At 33.6% G+C, this 19,203-nt stretch overlaps 3 protein-coding genes across 10 annotated transcripts in view; 1 reads left to right on the forward strand and 2 right to left on the reverse strand.

Annotated features, from left to right (window-relative positions):
* LOC116025135 overlaps positions 1-3,247 on the forward strand; it is an 8,241-nt gene extending 4,994 nt beyond the window's left edge. For 2 of the 3 annotated variants that reach the window (XM_031266239.1, XM_031266240.1), the window contains exons 5-10: positions 313-1,242; positions 1,336-1,642; positions 1,834-1,999; positions 2,218-2,347; positions 2,428-2,636; positions 2,901-3,247. In XM_031266239.1, coding sequence (XP_031122099.1) covers positions 313-1,242; positions 1,336-1,642; positions 1,834-1,999; positions 2,218-2,347; positions 2,428-2,545 — 1,651 coding nt within the window. In that variant the 3' untranslated portion in view covers positions 2,546-2,636; positions 2,901-3,247. The remainder of the gene's footprint in view (positions 1-312; positions 1,243-1,335; positions 1,643-1,833; positions 2,000-2,217; positions 2,348-2,427; positions 2,637-2,900) is intronic. The other variant, XM_031266241.1, reaches the window with a different exon arrangement.
* Positions 3,248-5,829: 2,582 nt separating this feature from the next.
* On the reverse strand, positions 5,830-8,038 carry LOC116025837 (RING-H2 finger protein ATL57-like). Of its 2 annotated transcripts, none has more exons than XM_031267198.1 (2): positions 7,552-8,038; positions 5,830-6,273 (listed from the first exon to the last, which is right to left on the reverse strand). In XM_031267198.1, exons 1-2 carry the CDS (start codon positions 7,844-7,846, stop codon positions 5,927-5,929), a joined length of 642 nt encoding a protein of 213 aa, XP_031123058.1. In that variant the 5' UTR covers positions 7,847-8,038; the 3' UTR covers positions 5,830-5,926. The 2 variants fall into 2 exon arrangements, with proteins under 2 accessions (XP_031123058.1, XP_031123059.1); XM_031267199.1 differs by having other exon boundaries at positions 5,830-6,220; positions 7,499-8,038.
* A 2,719-nt stretch (positions 8,039-10,757) lies between these two features.
* Positions 10,758-16,169, reverse strand: LOC116025832 (pentatricopeptide repeat-containing protein At1g33350). Of its 5 annotated transcripts, XM_031267193.1 has the most exons (6): positions 15,929-16,169; positions 15,603-15,694; positions 14,725-14,781; positions 13,273-13,362; positions 11,783-12,983; positions 10,758-11,155 (listed from the first exon to the last, which is right to left on the reverse strand). In XM_031267193.1, exons 5-6 carry the CDS (start codon positions 12,977-12,979, stop codon positions 10,940-10,942), a joined length of 1,413 nt encoding a protein of 470 aa, XP_031123053.1. In that variant the 5' UTR covers positions 12,980-12,983; positions 13,273-13,362; positions 14,725-14,781; positions 15,603-15,694; positions 15,929-16,169; the 3' UTR covers positions 10,758-10,939. The 5 variants fall into 5 exon arrangements, with proteins under 5 accessions (XP_031123053.1, XP_031123049.1, XP_031123050.1 ...); XM_031267189.1 differs by having other exon boundaries at positions 11,783-13,362; XM_031267192.1 differs by having other exon boundaries at positions 11,111-11,374; positions 11,783-13,362.
* Positions 16,170-19,203: the final 3,034 nt, after the last annotated feature.

Consider the following 19,203-nt stretch of genomic DNA (forward strand, 5'->3'; position numbering starts at 1 on the left):
TAAAAAAAAAAAAAAAAAAAAAAACCTGAAAGTAGAGAATGAAAACTAAAAAATAGAAAACAAAGAATGGAAAAACTGAAGTAATTTACCTTCAAAATCTAATTGATGCCTTTCACACATTCCACTACTTAACAAATTAATATATTTCTCATTTAGCCCACTTCTATAACAATAACATATTTTTTTAAGACCCACTAAATAAATAATACAAATTCAAAAATTTCCCTTAATAGTTTTGCCAAAAACAAGACATTCAACATTTTGAAGGCAAGCTTTACAACTTTTGCTTAGAATGTTTCATTTTTTCAACAGGGAAGGATTTTTGTCTAAATTGGATGATGGCAGTAATTGTCAAGTCAACAGTAGCCAGTCTAATGGCTGTCCCAATGCTGACCATGATGATTTTGAAACTATCGAGTCTCAATCAAACAATGGTCAGGATGTCATAGATGAATGCTATTACCAAGATAAGCTTGCTGCAGATAAAGGTGGAGAGATTAATGGATCTCATACGGTGGGTAACTCAGAGGTGGAGATAGTTGCGGAATTGAATCAACTTGAAGCTCTAGTCCAAACAGTTGAAACATCAGAACAAAGTTTAGAATATGAGGGTCATGTACAAGAAACATCAAACTTTCAATTTAATAGCACAGTACATGATCAAGAACAGGATTCCATCCAAAACTCAGGAGAGGATGATCTTAATGAAGGATCGCAGGGTATTGTGGCTGAGGAGGATAGTGAAGGTCAAGGGCTACATGGCCATGAAATTTCTGATCAGTATGATGCACCCAATGAGATAAATGATGTTCATGAGGTACATGGTGTAGATGTCTTGGAAAGAAACAGCATTAATGATTTTGGTTGGCAAGGCATTGCGACCCCAGCAGAAGAGTCACAGGAATTGGTGACAGAACATGAAGAAACTAATTTGCAACAATTGTCCACTGAAGAATTCAGGGAATGGTCAGAAGTTGCTCAAGAAGAGACAAGTGGAGGTTGGGAGGAAAGTGTTGCTGACCAATGGTATCAAGAAAGCCAGGAGAATGATGTTGAAGAACAAAGTCATGTGCAAGAATCACATAATGAATGGCACGACAATGATGGTCTACAGGAGGAAATTGATGACTGGTTAGACGAGCATTCTACACATAATGCTGCTCCAGTTCGAAGTGTTGATGCATTTTACATCCCGGATGACGATAATGTTTACAGCATGGAACTTAGAGAACTACTCAGCAGGTATTATCTGCCCATATGTTATTCATTTAGCTAATTTAATGGCTTAGACATTTCTTAGAAATGGAAAATTTATAGTTTGTAACTGCTGCACAGGAGACGTGTTTCCAATCTACTTCAAAGTGGTTTCCGTGAGAGTCTAGACCAGCTGATACAGTCTTATGTGGAAAGGCAAGGGCATGCTTCTTTTGATTGGGAAATAAATGGAACTTCATCCTCCCCGGGTGACATTGAGCAGGATCATCAGCAAGACAATGGTAATGAGGATGAAGACGAGCTAAATGGTATAGAAAGAGATCGCCTTGATATGACTTCACCAGATTCTCTCTCTCTGCCTATTTGGGAACAGGGGTTGCCAGATTCAAATTTGTTTCACCACAACCCTCATCAGCATCCAGGAATGGTAAGTTCATCTACCCTCTGAAAGTCTGAAATGCTTAACTCCATATTTCTTATTTAGACGAGTTCCCATCTTTTTCACTCTGTGATATATATATTATACCCTCAACTTACATGCAGTTGTTTGTAAATATAATTGAAGAGGTTTATCTTTCTTCTTGGGCATACTGTAATTGACATTATTTACCAATGCAGGAATGGGAAATAATCAATGAGTTAAGAATTAACATGGTTAGACTTCACCAGAGGATGGACAATATGCAGAGGATGCTAGAAGCATGCATGGAAATGCAAGTTGAACTGCAGCGCTCAGTGCGGCAAGAAGTTTCTGCAGCATTAAATCGATTTGCACCAAAAATTGGTCTGTAGATTCATCTATTTTGCTATTTAGGCTGCATTTCCCCCTTTTTTTAAAAAAAAAAAGAAAAAAAAAGAAAGACAGGTTTTCCTATTGTGATTACGTATTTAGCTAATTATTTTATTTTTCACTGTCAATTACTACAATACTATTCCTTTTTGGTTCTTTGTTTTGTGTTCTGTTGGTGTCTTGATTTGTTGATATAACTGTGACACTGACAGTTTGGTGTCATCAACCAGATGTGGACGTGTGTGACGACGTTCACCTGAATGATGTATCTAAGTGGGACAAAGTAAGAAAGGGAATTTGCTGCTTGTGCTGTAACAGCAACATAGATTCCTTACTCTACAGGTAAAGAACAGATCTCGTAAGATAGTTTGATCTATCATTGTCAGGAATTTTCTGATAGTATTCTTATCTTATTTGTATAGGTGTGGGCACATGTGCACATGCTCAAAATGTGCAGAGAAGTTGGTCCAAGGACAAGGAAAGTGCCCAATGTGTCGGGCGCCAGTAATTGAGGTGATCCGAGCTTACTGTATACAATAATGGAGAATAGTAGGTTGATCTAAAGTCTAAACCAATAAATACGAGGAATATATTGCTTTCAGAGCACACCTGCTGTTTTAGGTCTATCCAGGTAATTTCCCCGCATATGCTCATTCCGTATTTATTTTTTCTTCATAACATATGAACACACAATAGTTAACCATTGTTAACAATTAACCTATTAGTCTATTACATATAGAATGACCACGATACCCCACCCGAGGTTGCTCTCAGTGCACGTTAAGGGGTTCTCAGACCTTTCCAACTCGATAAAGCCTCCTTCAACCTATGAACTATTTATTCAATATTTTGTCTCTTGCTTCTTACTTAGCTAGATGGATAACTTGATTTGCAGGGATGGCTGCTAAATTCATCGTTTAAGGTTAGAATAAGCGGGTGAAGCTTCGTTTCCTCCAAACCCTAATATCGCTGACGGAGTTTTTATTTTTAATTTTTGGTGAATGGCTTGCAACTACAATCAGCATACTGTTGCTGGGTGTGTGTGCATAGAACAATGAGGCATATTCACTGTAGGGAAAACAAAAAAAAAAAACATCTGGAGACATCAATGTATTTATACCTTGTAAGATGCTCAAAATGTGTAATGATTTGGACCATGTATCGTGGCATAACATTTAACTAAACTGGACAGGAATATTGCTATGGATCATAATTTTTAAGATAATGGTCCTGTTTGGTAAATGGCTGTTAGCTGATTGGGTTGGCTGTTTGGGTTAGAAGGTATGATTTGTTGATAACATTGGCTGATTGGAGAAAGTTGTTTGATAAATTAGCTGATGACTGTTTGGTATAATTTCTTTTCTCAAAAAGCTAATTGAAAAGGCTGCTTTGAGTAGTCTTTTTAATTTTAGCATTTTGGAGTTGCAAAAAGCTTATTATTTACCAACTAATAGTGGTCAAATAAGCTAAAATTGGCTGATAGGCTGATTATTTACCAAACAGGGCCAATACTTGCAGCATTAGAATAATACTGATTGTAATTCGATAATAAGTTAGTTTATTTCTACTCATTCTACGAAATAGAATTCGTGTATTTAGACCATCTCCAATCAACCCGTTAAAATACCCAATTCGCAAAAGAAATAGCACATGAGAGCTTCAATCAACTCGGTATTGCAGTAAAAATTTGATGTTTTTTGAATATTGCAACGCCATATATATGGTGCTGTACTAGTTATCTTAGGCCACCTTTATCAGTGATTTTTTGTGGGAATAATGTCAGATTTGGTGCCAACACACTGGAGAGAGAAGAGGAGAGATAATGCTTTGGTTGCTTCTTAGCACAGTGAAGAGTCACCCACACGCGCCCGCATGGGCGTGATAGGCGCGCCTGTCACAATGCTTTTTGATTTTTTTTTTAAAATTATATTGTTTTATTTTTTTATTCTCTCACTCTCATTTTCTCTTTCCTAATCACACTTACAAAAACTCCTCACTAACCGCGAAAAAACTCCAACTGATAAGGATGCTCTTATGCCATTTTGCTCCTGTTCTGTTCTTGATTTTTTTTAATAATTTCTTTTATATCCTTTTTGTTTTTATTTTTTAATTTTTTTTATTTTTTTTATATATTTACATATCCTGTTAAATATTTAAACATAAATTGTATATTATTAAAAATAAATTATATCATTTGAAAGATTTCATCAATACAATTAAAATAAAACTAATATTGAATATAATTTAATTAAAAATTAAATTACACAAAACATAATTAAAAAATTGTAATTTATTAAATTACAACTATATGCTATATTAAATAATAAAAGTATAAATATAAACTTTTAATTTATGAGAATATAAATTATTTAAGGGTAGGAATAAAATTTGGTGTAGAATTTAGTGTAAATGGGTTGGAGATGAAAAAATTTTGTGTAAGATTATGTTGTGAATATTCATTTTCATGTAAAATTTAGTGCTTTGGATTGAAGATTGCCTTAAAAAACAAAATAGAACGGTAAATGTCCTTGTGAGTTTCTCGCTATAACATTCCCCAGAGTTGAAATGGTTTGAATGATTGATAGTCTTCCTATGATCCTTTTGGATGATCAATTTGGTGTTTTTTGGCCATTCAGAAGGTCTGTTTGTATTGAACGAGATCTTTAAAGTGTCCTTTTTACTTAAAGAAAAAAAAATATCATCCTCTAAATAATAATTATTTGATTTGCGGAAAAATTTGTTGTCGCTATTTCCTAGTGAAATTCACCTTGTAACCCTAAATAATAATTATTTGATTTGCGGAAAAATTTGTTGTCGCTATTTCCTAGTGAAATTCACCTTGTAACCCTAAATTGTACTAAGGTTCGCACCTACTCCCATCATCCATGTGGGAGTGTAAACCGGGACACCGGGTGTCACTAAACCACAAGATCTTTGGCTATTAAGTTTTAGTTAACAGATATAATTATCTTTCCAATGCAAAAACTTTAAACCAAACAAAACCCTAATAAGTAATAATTATTGTCCTTTCACTCATTTTGTACTCAAATAATCAGGTACGACAACAAACTTGTGGATTTAAATTGGATTGTGACGGACCACCAGCAATGAATCTTCCACTTATTATTATAGCAAACTTTTTAAAAAATTTGTTAATAATGTAAAACTTTTGTCCAGTTTTATTATCCAATCAGGAAAATATTTTACCCAATTATTAACTTATTTAATTTTTTGGCAACATACATACTGCTGTATGGTAACATAGTTAGCTTATCAACTAATTTTAACTTATTTAATTTAACTATTATTAACTATTTGACTTGATTAAACAATAAATATGAGTGTTTGATTAATTAAATTTTTGTAATAGTTTATTATTTCAAAATGTTAAAATTCAAAAAACTGTTCAAAATAAATTTTCCGATCAGCTTTCTGATAAAATCATTTTGCATGTAATCAGTTATCAGCTAACAGCTAATTTACCAAAACACTTTTCTACAATTAACTAATCAAAAATCATTTTGCATGTAATCAGTTATCAGCTAACAACTAATTTACCAAAATACTTTTCTACAATCAACTAATCAAACCCACAGATATGAAATTGGTCCAACTTTATCTTTTTTAGCATTAATAAGATCATTCTAATCATCGCAAAGAAAGTAGAAATCTAATCAACTAATAACTATTTACCAAACTTTCCTACCACTTTTGAGTTTTTTTTTTAATTATTAAATTATATAAAATTGTCGAAATATTTTGAATTCCATACGAAATTGCGTCAAATAATTAATAAGCGAAATTTAAAAAAAAAAAAAAAAGCATTAGTCCGTTGTTTAAGAAATTAATTTTTGTTAATCTTCGTACTTTACAAGTAGTAAATGTACAAATAAATCGGCACGTGCACAAAAACCGTCGTCGTTATCCGTTGATCCGCCGCTCACCGTCGCGATTAACTTCCGGCGATACATCCAACCGGACATCGTCAACGTTGTTGAAGAGCTGCGTGGACCGACAGAGCGGGCAGGACACGTGGGAGGAGAGCCACGTGTCAATACACTTCAAGTGAAACACGTGGCCGCAGCAGGGGATAATCTTCAGCGTTTCCTTCAACTCGAACTCCGACAAACAAATCGGGCATTCCTCCATCACGTGCACCGCCGCGCCGCCGTACAAAACCGCCGGCAGCGCCGAGATGGCGGAGGGGTCAAGGCCCTTTCTGCCGCCGGCGTGGCACCTCAACGTCGACGACGGCGGCGGCGGATGAGATGGGTGTCTCCGTNTAATAAGTAATAATTATTGTCCTTTCACTCATTTTGTACTCAAATAATCAGGTACGACAACAAACTTGTGGATTTAAATTGGATTGTGACGGACCACCAGCAATGAATCTTCCACTTATTATTATAGCAAACTTTTTAAAAAATTTGTTAATAATGTAAAACTTTTGTCCAGTTTTATTATCCAATCAGGAAAATATTTTACCCAATTATTAACTTATTTAATTTTTTGGCAACATACATACTGCTGTATGGTAACATAGTTAGCTTATCAACTAATTTTAACTTATTTAATTTAACTATTATTAACTATTTGACTTGATTAAACAATAAATATGAGTGTTTGATTAATTAAATTTTTGTAATAGTTTATTATTTCAAAATGTTAAAATTCAAAAAACTGTTCAAAATAAATTTTCCGATCAGCTTTCTGATAAAATCATTTTGCATGTAATCAGTTATCAGCTAACAGCTAATTTACCAAAACACTTTTCTACAATTAACTAATCAAAAATCATTTTGCATGTAATCAGTTATCAGCTAACAACTAATTTACCAAAATACTTTTCTACAATCAACTAATCAAACCCACAGATATGAAATTGGTCCAACTTTATCTTTTTTAGCATTAATAAGATCATTCTAATCATCGCAAAGAAAGTAGAAATCTAATCAACTAATAACTATTTACCAAACTTTCCTACCACTTTTGAGTTTTTTTTTTAATTATTAAATTATATAAAATTGTCGAAATATTTTGAATTCCATACGAAATTGCGTCAAATAATTAATAAGCGAAATTTAAAAAAAAAAAAAAAAGCATTAGTCCGTTGTTTAAGAAATTAATTTTTGTTAATCTTCGTACTTTACAAGTAGTAAATGTACAAATAAATCGGCACGTGCACAAAAACCGTCGTCGTTATCCGTTGATCCGCCGCTCACCGTCGCGATTAACTTCCGGCGATACATCCAACCGGACATCGTCAACGTTGTTGAAGAGCTGCGTGGACCGACAGAGCGGGCAGGACACGTGGGAGGAGAGCCACGTGTCAATACACTTCAAGTGAAACACGTGGCCGCAGCAGGGGATAATCTTCAGCGTTTCCTTCAACTCGAACTCCGACAAACAAATCGGGCATTCCTCCATCACGTGCACCGCCGCGCCGCCGTACAAAACCGCCGGCAGCGCCGAGATGGCGGAGGGGTCAAGGCCCTTTCTGCCGCCGGCGTGGCACCTCAACGTCGACGACGGCGGCGGCGGATGAGATGGGTGTCTCCGTCGCAATTCGTCCTCAGCTTCCCCGCCGCCGCCGCCGCCTGCGGCGGCGCCGGCGGTGAAGTGGCGGATGTAGATGGAAAAGAAGCCAATGAAGAAGAGAGCGGTGAGCATAACGAGAACCGTTAGCGCGAGGGAGGAGTCGAAAGCGGAGGTGGGTTTATTGAATCCGGTAATTGGGCTTAGAGCTTGCTCCTTCGAATTTTCGGTGGCCGGCGACAAAGAATCGTGGTCGTTTACTTGCAGAAATCTCCGACTTAGTGTGAGATTCATCTCCATCTCCATTTCCTTTCCTCGTACAAAATTACAAGCAATTAAGCTCCAATAATTACAAAGGAACTAAGGGAGAGAGCATTAAACCGCGTACTAAAGTTATTCGTGAAAAACGATGATGAGAAACAACAAAGATTCATTCGAGCTGAGGTTTAACGTTTGACTGTATGTTCGTAAAGAACACAAACAAAAGCAATTTAGGTTGGAAACGGAAGAGAGATATTTCGAGAAGGGACGGTATGGGAGAGATTAAATGCATGGAGGTGGGGACCACACTGAGGTGGGCCCGGGGACTGATATTTCTGGATAGTACGTGAAAGTATGGACTAGGGGTGTAAATGAGCCGAGCGGCTCGCGAGCTGCTCACGAGCCGCTCGGTCAAAGCTCGGCTCGGCTCGTTTACACCCCTAGTATGGACACATTATTTTTTGGATCAGGCCAGGGACACAGTTATGTATGAATCAATAAAAATTACATTTTTAATATACTAAAAAATTATATTATTAATGTATCGAGTGCACATTATATAAAGTAAAAACTTGTGTAAGATTATTTTATGGGTCTTAATCGATTAAATAGTCGGATCTTTGATTAATGAAGTCAAAGATTAGACCCATTAAGTAAAGATTTAATATCTCATGAATTAAGACCCGTGAGATGATCTAACACAAGTGTTACCCTTATATAAATAATATATTTTTTCTTAAATATAATGTATCTTTTTAATATATTAAAAATATATTATTTGTATACTGAACATCATGTAATAATGATTATTGGAAAGTATGTGGTGGTTGGAGTTGGATGCAAAGACGGCAAATCAGTTTAGTTTGGAGTGGATTCCAAATCCCAGAAAAATAAATAGGTGGAAGGAGAAGACAGAAGAGTGCGACTGTTCTAGTACTACACGTTTTATCCATTGAAGAGAAAAGAGCAAAAAGGAAAATGAAAGATGGTTTTTTGATATTCGTTTATTTTATAATAAATATTTTATGGATTGGATTAATTATGATAGGAGCATATATTGTACTCGTTATTTTAAGCAAAAACGTGATAGTGTAGGTATTTAGAGATATGATAATGAATTGGGAGTGGCTAAAGGCCTATAGCTACCACTAAAGACACCGTACCCTTGTGTGTCTGTGTTTACTTTTGACTTGTGGGACTGATTTTTTCAAAACTCACCACCGATACACTCCGGGGTTTAGCGAGAAAAGCTTTTGACAAACTACTCCTGTTCGTGTTTGGTAAGTGTTGTTTATTAAAGTAAATGAATATTAACAAACAAAATTTAGAACTCGGTTAATAAACGACCAGAGTCTGAACAGTGATAAGCTCGTTTGCTAAAAGCTCGTTTGTGTTCGTTTAGTAATGTTCGCGAACAAGCTCGTTTATGTTCGTTTAATAACGTTAACAAGCTCGTTAAGTGTTCGTTTAATAATGTTCGCGAGCATGTTCACAAAGGAAAATTATTGTTCGTTAACGTAAATTATGTCATGTTCACGAACGAATTTTGTTCATGAACATGTGAGGTGTTCGGTAATTAAGTATTCACGAACCTCTTCATGAACGTACACGAACATGCTCGTGAACGTGTTCGCTAACGTTAACAAACATGCTCGTGAATGCGTTCGTTAACGTTAACGAACACATTCGTGAACATGCTTGCGAACGTTAACAAACACTAATAAACACTTAACAAAAGAATACGAATAGGATTTTCAAAAATCTTGACAAACGAACATGAATACAAACACCCAAAATCCTTAACAAACAAACACGAATAACGTCAGTTCATTTATGTTCAGTTCATTAACAACCCTACACCTAATGTGGATATATATATATAAAATATGTTTTAGTATATATTTCATTATATATATTTAAAGTGACACCATCTAATTTGACTGGGAAGGACCCAATGTTTTGACAACTGGATGGGAAGAAAAAGTATGTCGAAGCATCTGGATCTCTCCATTCATAGTTCATGTAAACAATTTAAATTGTTTTTTTTTTTTAAATTTTTTTATGAGGGAGATTCATAGTTAGTATTTAAGAGTATGTATTGATAAACTTCATTTTTATACAATAACTTATAAACCACACATGAAATAGTAGTATTAAAAAATTTTCATATAACAGACTCGACTGAAAGGATATGTGGAAGAATTATTATTTACTTTATCAAGTGGAGACATAGAGTTGTGATTTTGGAGGTAAGTAGATGAGTTAGGATAGGAGGAAGAAAAGACAGAATAAAAGTAGAAAAGAAGTGACAAAAGCATGAAAATAATAGGTACCCTACTCACATCACTTCCATGCAAATACTTCCTATATTACATTAATTGGGATGAGGACTATACAACTTCCTCTTTCTTATTTATTCCCAACCATAATATATTGTGACATATTTATTTATTACTTATGATATTATAATTATAAATTGTTAACACAAAACTCAAACATATATTAATGCCTATTTGAACCTATCCTAAACACGAATAAATATTATTTATACGTGTTCCAAAATAATTTGGTATATAACCAGTAGAGTAAACTGATTTATTCCAAAACCTGTGACATATATATATATCATTGTACCTATTCGAACTCAATTATCAATTACCTGCAATATATATTCTCATATGATGCAAGTTTAGTATGCCGTAAGGATTATTATGTGATTGTTTGTAATGAAAAGTAACAATTTACCTTGAGATGCCTATCACTTATACGGAATACTATTTAAATAGATTGCCCCACTACTTTTTTTATTGCTATAATAATTACACCATGTAATTGACATGAATCTTCTACTATAATAAAGCAGAACCTTTTTAGTAATTAAAAATAAAAAATATTTCCCGTCAAAACAAAAGGACTGAATTCTTGTGACAATAATTGTTCAGTAATGGAGTTAAGCTGTTTGGAATATCAATCAGTTGGAATTGATTGCACTTAATTATGCCTCTTCTATTTTGCAGATAATAGAAATACAGTTACAAATATATAAATATACAAATTAAATATACATAAGCTTCTATAATCATGGACAACACTATAAATAAGCAACCAACAATTCACAAGATAACCACTCGGTGTAAATTAGTGAAAAAATGGTTCAAAGTCGCAGAAGAACCATTCTTGAAATTTCATGCCGGCTGTTGAAGAAGGTAAAATGTAGAGGAGGATACAAGGTGTCTTTCTCTTTCTATTCCTTTGTGGACGGACCAAGGTATTTATTTTGTTGTTGGGAATTGAACATTCACATTCAGATTTTGAGATGGAAGAATCACAATAGATCCAGAGAAGCGAGATCAACTGCCACTCGAGGAAGGTTGAATTCCAGAAACAGATCAGCAACAAACATGACAAAGAAAGCATGAATAACTCTAACTGATGCATATAGTATGTACAAAAAAAACAAATTAGAAAAATCAAGGATATTGTTAGAATGGTGGAGATGCATATGGCATGTTGGGAATGCATTCATGAGGAAGAAGACATCTGCTTGAAGATTAAGCATCTAATAGAGAACACCTGCACATTTGGTAAAGCTCTTGATTAATTATAAACATTTTACTAATCTTGGTGGCGAAACCAACCAATCGGTTGGGTAGACCGACCGAGTGGGTAATCCAATCAGGTGGTCATGATTTGGGCGATCCTGCGAGTAGTCCTAGTACATATTTACCCATCACAATCATAGTGTTGGGGCGAGACAGAGAAAAGTGCTTGCTAGCTACACATTCAATAAATTGGTGCGAAGGATCGTTAATAAATTAATTGATTTGGAAAATAAAATAAAGCCTGTAGTGTCTGTGGATAGTTGGAAGGAAGCTAGCATGCAAATTATAGGAGGCTAGTAGAGATGACTAAAGATTCCAAAATGGAATATATTTGTGCAGTCTTAGGGTGCGATTTATCGACAGAATAGAACTGACTAACTTGTTTGTCAATCTCAATCCAACTGCAACCCGGCAGCTTATATGCATTCTGCTCATTTATGCTCTTCCTTAACCTCAATGCATCATCCCACTTCTCAAGCCCCCCACATAAATTAGCCAACATTGCATAATAACCACCATTGTTAGGCTCCATCTCAATCAATTTCTTTAGAGCAAACTCGGCCAAATCTGTACGCCCATGAATCTTACACGCGTTAAGTAAAGAACCCCACACGACCTCATCCGGGGGAACCCTCATCCCCTTAACAACTTCCATCATTTCGTTGAATCTACCAGCCCGACCTAGAAGATCGATCAAGCAACCATAATGTTGAATCTCGGGTTCAATCATGTACTCCCTAGTCATCGAATCATAGTAACTAAGCCCCTCTTCGACTAATCCCCCGTGAGTGCAAGCATTTAGTAACCCAACAAATGTCACTCCATCGGGCTTTACTACATCGCCATGTTGCTGCAACATCTCTGCAAAAACACTTATAGCGCCTTTCCAATGGCCATGGAGAGCAAAAGAATTAATTATAGAGTTCCAACATGTCAAACTTCTCTTTGCACTTGTGTCAAAAACCGTTCTTGCTCCTTTCAAACTTCCACATTTTCCATACATATCAATCAGAGCATTCAAAGTGAACGAATCCAAACGAAGTCCAATCCTAAGCATATACCCATGAATGCACTTCCCAAGTTGAAGCATTCCACAGTGTCCACATGCTGAAAGTGCACACACCATAGATGTCTGGTTGGGTCTATTCCCATTCCCCTCCAAAACCAACCTCCTAAAAAATGAAAGTGCTTCCGTAAACAAGCCATTCTGTGTGCACCCTGAGATAATTGAATTCCACGATGGAGTATCTCTCAGTGCCTCGGGCATTTCTTCAAACACTAAAATGGCATCTCCCATCTTCCCAACTCTAGTCAACCCAGAGACCATAGCAGTCCAGGACACCACGTTCCTTTCAGACATTTCGTCGAACAGTTGTCTAGCAATCGTAATATCAGCCGAAAACCTAGAGTAGGAATCCAAAAGCGCCGTTTGCACAACCGGGTATTTCCCAAAACCCGTTTTCTCAATCTGGGCATGCAGCATTGGAGTTCCAAAGTTCTTCACGACCTCCGGGCAGGACTTGAGGGCTAAAGGAAAGATGAACTCATTGGGCTTGGAACGGCCTTTCCGGACCATTTCTCTATACAACAGAAAGGCAGAGGTGTGATCCGAATGCAAATTGTAGGCTGTGATCATAGCTGTGTAAAGAAACACATTGGGGGATTGGAGGTGGTCGAAAATGAAGCGAGCATAGGCAAGGTTGGAGAGAGAGAGGGTGCAAAAGCGCACGAGCTTGGAGGCATAAAATTGGGTGTGGCCATGACCGAGGGTGATGAGATGGGCTTGAAGCTGCTTGAGGTGATGGAGATGGCTGCATTTCTCAAGCACTGCTTGTACCTGAAGGTTTAAGTTGGAGGATGGCGACATACCTTTCTTCTCACTTCTGCAACTATATTCAAATCCGCATCCTCTTTAGTCTTTTGTTTTGATTTTTGAATGCCGGAGTTCCTTTTCTTTTTCTAAAAATATGAATCTTTAATTAATTAATTATTATTAAATAATAAATAATAAATAATAATCTAATCTAATCTAATCTTCTTTGTTTGAGTACTACTTCCTCTACCTACCGAAGCACAAAGAATCAATATTGGCTCCACTGAAACTCCATATGGGAGTGTAACCGGGTGTCACTAGACCACAAGATCTTAACTAATCTAATCTAATCTAATATAAAAAGAGTTAATTCTATTTTCGGTCGTAAATTTGTATGTGCCAATCCACTTTAAAGTCCTTCTTTTTCATAACATACTCATAGGTTCTAGTATTATTGTGGCATGACCATTTTTGGTCATCCATCAACAAAGTCGTTAAATAAAATGATATTTTGATTTTTTAAAGAAAAAAAAATTAAAATAGGTTGACCCGCTATATTTTCATTTTTATTTTTATTTTTTGAAAAAATTTCATAATTAAAGATCTAAATGCCCTTGTGTTTTATATAATTTAAACAATTCTGTTGATAGATAACAAAAAATAGTCATGACACAATAATACTAGGATCAAATGAGGAAGTTTTGAAAAAAATAGACTAAAAATATATTGTAACTTTTTAATTCAATCTAAAAACTTCTTCTCCCAATCTAATCTAATCTTAAAAACTAATAAGAGTGAATGAATGTTATACCTTTCATTTATGTCCATATTTTTTCGTTATTTTTTATACATTATGCTATAAGAGTTGTACAATACAATATTTTGATAAAAATATCCATACTGTTATAACTTCAATTATCTTTTTTCAACTATTATTACCATATACATGCATACACCATATATTTTCTTATCTTCTTCAATTGTAATAATATATAGACATTATACATTAGAATAGAGTTAATACCCAATATAATCCTCGACTATAATGGTTATACCCGATTTAGTCATAAGTTACTTTTTGTGCTCAATTTAGTTATCGACTTTGATGATTTTGCAATTTAGTCATTTATTAAAAATTTTGTTAGTTAGCTGTTAAAAGCCAGGTTAGTATGGTAATTTCTCACCCCTTACCCCATTTGGTCAAATTACTCCTCCTTCTTCCCCTAATTTTCCCTCACTCCCCTTCATCCACAATAAAACTATTCTTTTTTTTTTTCTTTTTGGTTTTGGTATGTAGAAGCATTTGGTTGTACTGTATTCTCTAGAAATTAAAATGTAAGTTTAATTTGAATGAAGTTCTATATATTAAAACTTTAATATTTAACTGTAATATATAATTTTTTCCTAAATGATAATATGCAACATAATTATAACTAAAGGATTAAAAAATTAGTAAGAGAGTACTTGAAAAAAAATTAGTAAGAGAAAAATCTTATAAAAGAGTGTACCTGAATGTTTTCCCTTAGACAGTTAAGCATTGTAAATTATTATCAAGCTTATTAAACCTGCAAATAAAAGTATTATTAGTAACCCAATGATTTAAGTAGATGATTGAATGTATAATGTTTTTTTTATTATATAACTATTATAAAACATTATAAGAGTTTGTAAATAATGCCTTCAACCCCCATCCAAAAATGGATCTTGATCCCTTATTAGTCTATGACAGTTTGTGTTCTACAAATCTTAGTTGAAGAGAATAACATAGAATGGAATGTACATAACTTTATTTAATTGAACATCATATTCTACACATACAGATTTTAATATCCAGATTTTATACAGATTTAGCATGATATCCTTTTGGTTTTAATAAAATATATACAGAATGGGTATTACTCATTTTGTTAGGAGAATTAATGCTTTTAGGATATTATACAGTGGAAATAATTGTGTATTTGTGTTTTCTCTTATTTAATTGTAAATCTTACTAACATTTTTAATGTGATCAAAATACAAGACATATAGGTTCATAACACCAACTAATAATTTCAAGTACCAAATCCACATCATCTGCCTTAATCTTAAAAAAATGGTAGATATAAGTAGGTAAAATAAATCTCTATATAGCAGTATAGCCACCTTTTATTTTTAAATGAGGCAGTATTTTTAAATGAGGCAGCACACATGCTGTTTACCCAAAAAAATTCTAACAGTCATTGCACACATAAGTAATTAATGCTAAAGTTCAATTCTACATACAACTATCATAACAGCACCATGAGGAAAATTGTAGCATGAATAGTTATAGAGGGTAAAGTGTAAACAACACTCAGCACTTCCAGGTATTAAGACAATATGAGAGAGAATTTTTATTTTTTCATACCTTCATTGTTGTTTGTTTCGAGCAAAATCAAACAATTTTGGTTGGTAGTCACTCGGCATTCTCTCACTATTCCGCAGTGATCTTTGTATTTCCTGTATAAAATAAAACCTATCAAACTGCATGTACAAATCTACATATAAAAGTAGTTAATATAGAAACCCTACAATTACAAAAATACGATTATTTGTAAACCCTAAATAAACATAAATTTGGGAATTTTACGATATTAAACCAAGTTCTAGAACATATAGAAATACTAAACACTAGATCGACAATAATAGTATTATAACTAACTGAAAAAAATCATATGAAGAGAGAAAATGTACTTATCATTTTCGGAATGCACTGTTTTACACAATATGTTCGTAGAAAGACCAGACCTGCCACCGGTGTACACGATTTCCAGATCGACATATGGAATTTGTTAAAAACTATCCCACAAATTGCAAAAGGGACGGACACAAACGCATGAAGGTAAACTTTAAATCCGTGGATGGATCCTCGACGGTGGTGATTATATTGAAACCCCACCTCGCCGGAAACAGCTAGCTTTTGCGATGATGTGCGGAGAATTTAGAGAGAAGGACAATCGCATTCGCAGACAATGTCTAGGGTTTATATGTTTTGGGCTCAAGTTTTGGGCTGAGATATCTGGATATGGACTATGCCTATTATATGTTTTATGTTGGGCTCAACAATGCAAGTTTCCCTTTAGTCCAATAGTATATGAATTTGTGGCCTTATATATATAATTTACTTATCTTTCTATATTGTTTATTATTTACATTATGGACATTAATAATTAATGAATTCTTATTTTACATATAAAATATATAGATACATTATTTTCCAGTCTAATAGTTGAAATATGTCATAATTGTGTAGTGTGTATATTTTATTTTTTAAAAAGTATTAAGTGTTATATAATGCTATATCAATTGATTTTATTATTTTACAATATTTTCCTATATTTAGAATAACAATCTCTCATATTTTAAATGCCAACTATGCAAAATACGCACTATAAAATTATGAAAAAACATAGGGAAATAAATCTAGGAAGACTATAACTTATCATTAACCAATCCGTGGAAATGTTAGCTACCATTTTACAGATTTGCATTTGTAGATCCAAGCATGTTGACCGAAAAGGGTTAGGTTATGGGCTTTTTTTGGGTCAGTTAAATTAAAATTATATATTTAGGCCCAAAAAGCAGTTAACTATTTAACAATTCAATTAACTGTCTGGTCCAATTTTAATGGCAAATTATACTGTGCACCACGTACGTAAACGACGTCGTTTTGAACATTGTAAACTAACCGTCCGTTTTTTTGGAAATCACGTTTCCCGGTTCAGCTGGTGTCTGAATTTATGTTAATATTCTGTGTATTCCAGGCAATCATTCTGTGTATTATAGGCAACCGTTCTGTGTATTCTAGGCAACCGTTCTGTGTATTCATGTTAGTAATACATGTTGTGATGTGTTTGTGCATTCGAATATTTAGGAGGATGAATTTTGTGTATTTTGTGTCAATATTCTGTGTATTCATTAACACAAGTTCTGATGTGTTTGTGCATTCGAATGTTAGGAGGATGAATTCTGTGTATTCTAAGCAAACGTTCTTGTGTATTCTAGATAATGATTATGTGTATTATAGATAATGAATTCCCTGGAGTCATTCGCGTCTGCGTCCGCGTCCACTAACATCTGTGTATTTTGTGTCAATATTCTGTGTATTCTGGACAAACATTATGTGTATTCTAGGCAAACGTTCTGTGTATTCTAGATAATGATTATGGTATTATAGATAATGAATTTCCTAGAGTCATTCGCGTCTGAGTCCACTAACATCGAAACGACGTCGTTTACGTTCGTGGTGCACATTGCTATATGCACCGTGGTGCAGGGTATAACGATTGGATTTTAATTGTGTGGGTATATGTATTTATAAAATAATTTTTGTATTTATTAATTTATTATTATTTTGATTTTATGTATTATTATATGTGTATGTATACATATATATGTGTGTAATTAATATTTTTAATATCAATTTTATGTATGTGTATGTATACAATTATTATTATTCGTTTTTATATTTTATAACTTGTATTTTATTATAATTCATATATATCAAATATAGAATTGATATATAAATAGATCAGTATATTTATATTTTTTATATAAATACATAAAATATACATAAAATAAAGTATGCTCATATATTGATTTTTTCATAAATTTATTTATTTTTTAATGCATGAATGTTCTTTTTTATCTGAACAATTGTGTGTTATAGAATCTTATCCAAGATTAATATTCAAGTTCTAAAGATAACAGTTTATTGTGATGTTATCGATGGCTATAAACAAGAGTCAAGGACAAACTTTAATTTAATTTGTCATCACATGTTGGGCTCTTTTTAAAGAAATCGGTTTTTAACCATGGTCAGCAATATGTAGTTGTATTTTTCTATGGTTAGTAGTTGACAGAGACTTAAAATCTTGATATGTAGTGATTCTCTAATTTTACTACCAATGTTGTCTATCATGAAGTGTTTAACAATTTTCACAATATGAAATATGTTATTCATGATCAAGTATCTTATAATTCTTATTTATTATTTATATAAAATTTATTATATTTTGTATACTTCACTTTTGTAAAACTAATAAATTCAGTAATAATAAAATTTAAAAAGTTATTTTCCGTGCACCGCACGGGTCGAATACTAGTTAAAGTGTAAGGCAAATACGTCACAATTCATAGTTGCTCAAGACTTAAATTTAACTATGGTCCCGTTTGGTAATATAATTAGGTTATTAGTCGATTTTGATTTATTTGATCACTATTAGCTATTTTACTTGGTTAAACAACTAAGTGCTTGACTAATTAGTTTTTTTGTAACATCTTATTATTCCAAAACGCTAAAATTTAAAGAGTTACTCAAAATATTTTTTTTGATAAACTTTTTGAGAAAGTTTTTTTACATGTAATTAGCTATTAGCTAATTTACCAAACATCTTTCTACAATCAATTAATGCTATGAACTAGTCAAATCCACTAATTCAATCAGCTATTTACGAAACACTTGCTAATTGCTATATATAACTGAAGGTTAACTTAGGAATTAAGTATAACGTAACACAAATACCTCATAATTATATTCATAGTTACTCAATACTAAAATTTCACTATAGTTGAAGGTTAATTTCATTTGTTTTACATGTACAACCCTTACTCATCTTGGCCAAGTACTCAATTTTTACTCCACTTATTGTCATCTCTACTTCCATTTTGCCTAAAAGGTCATGAAAGAGATGACTAAAATAGGAAAGAATTATGAAAAAGTATATCATAAACCATGACTACATGGCAAGATAAACAATTAATATATATTTATTTTTAGTACAATGAAGGCTATCACTGTTACCATTCCAAATGGAAGGTCTCAGGTTCGAGTCCCATCCCAATCAAGGATGTTGGCATTATCATGTTGTTTGAGCAGATACTATGTATAGGGTTAGATTGTAGTACTCAAAAAAAAAAAAGTACAATGAAGGCTATTTTAATGGATTGTAGGGTATTTTTTAATTATT

This window comes from Ipomoea triloba, chromosome 7 (genome assembly GCF_003576645.1).
Source record: "Ipomoea triloba cultivar NCNSP0323 chromosome 7, ASM357664v1".
In the NCBI taxonomy this organism is placed as follows: Eukaryota; Viridiplantae; Streptophyta; class Magnoliopsida; order Solanales; family Convolvulaceae; genus Ipomoea; species Ipomoea triloba.

Coding starts and splice junctions, on each gene's coding strand:
- LOC116025837 (XM_031267198.1), bottom strand. CDS start 7,846: ATGGAGATGGAGATGAATCTCACACTAAGTCGGAGATTTCTGCAAGTA. Junction 6,274..7,551: donor ATTGCGACGGAGACACCCAT/CTCATCCGCCGC, acceptor GGAGACACCCAT/CTCATCCGCCGCCGCCGTCG.
- LOC116025832 (XM_031267189.1), bottom strand. CDS start 13,270: ATGTCGCCATCCTCCAACTTAAACCTTCAGGTACAAGCAGTGCTTGAG. Junction 11,156..11,782: donor GGATTGAGATTGACAAACAA/GTTAGTCAGTTC, acceptor CTCGAGTGGCAG/TTGATCTCGCTTCTCTGGAT.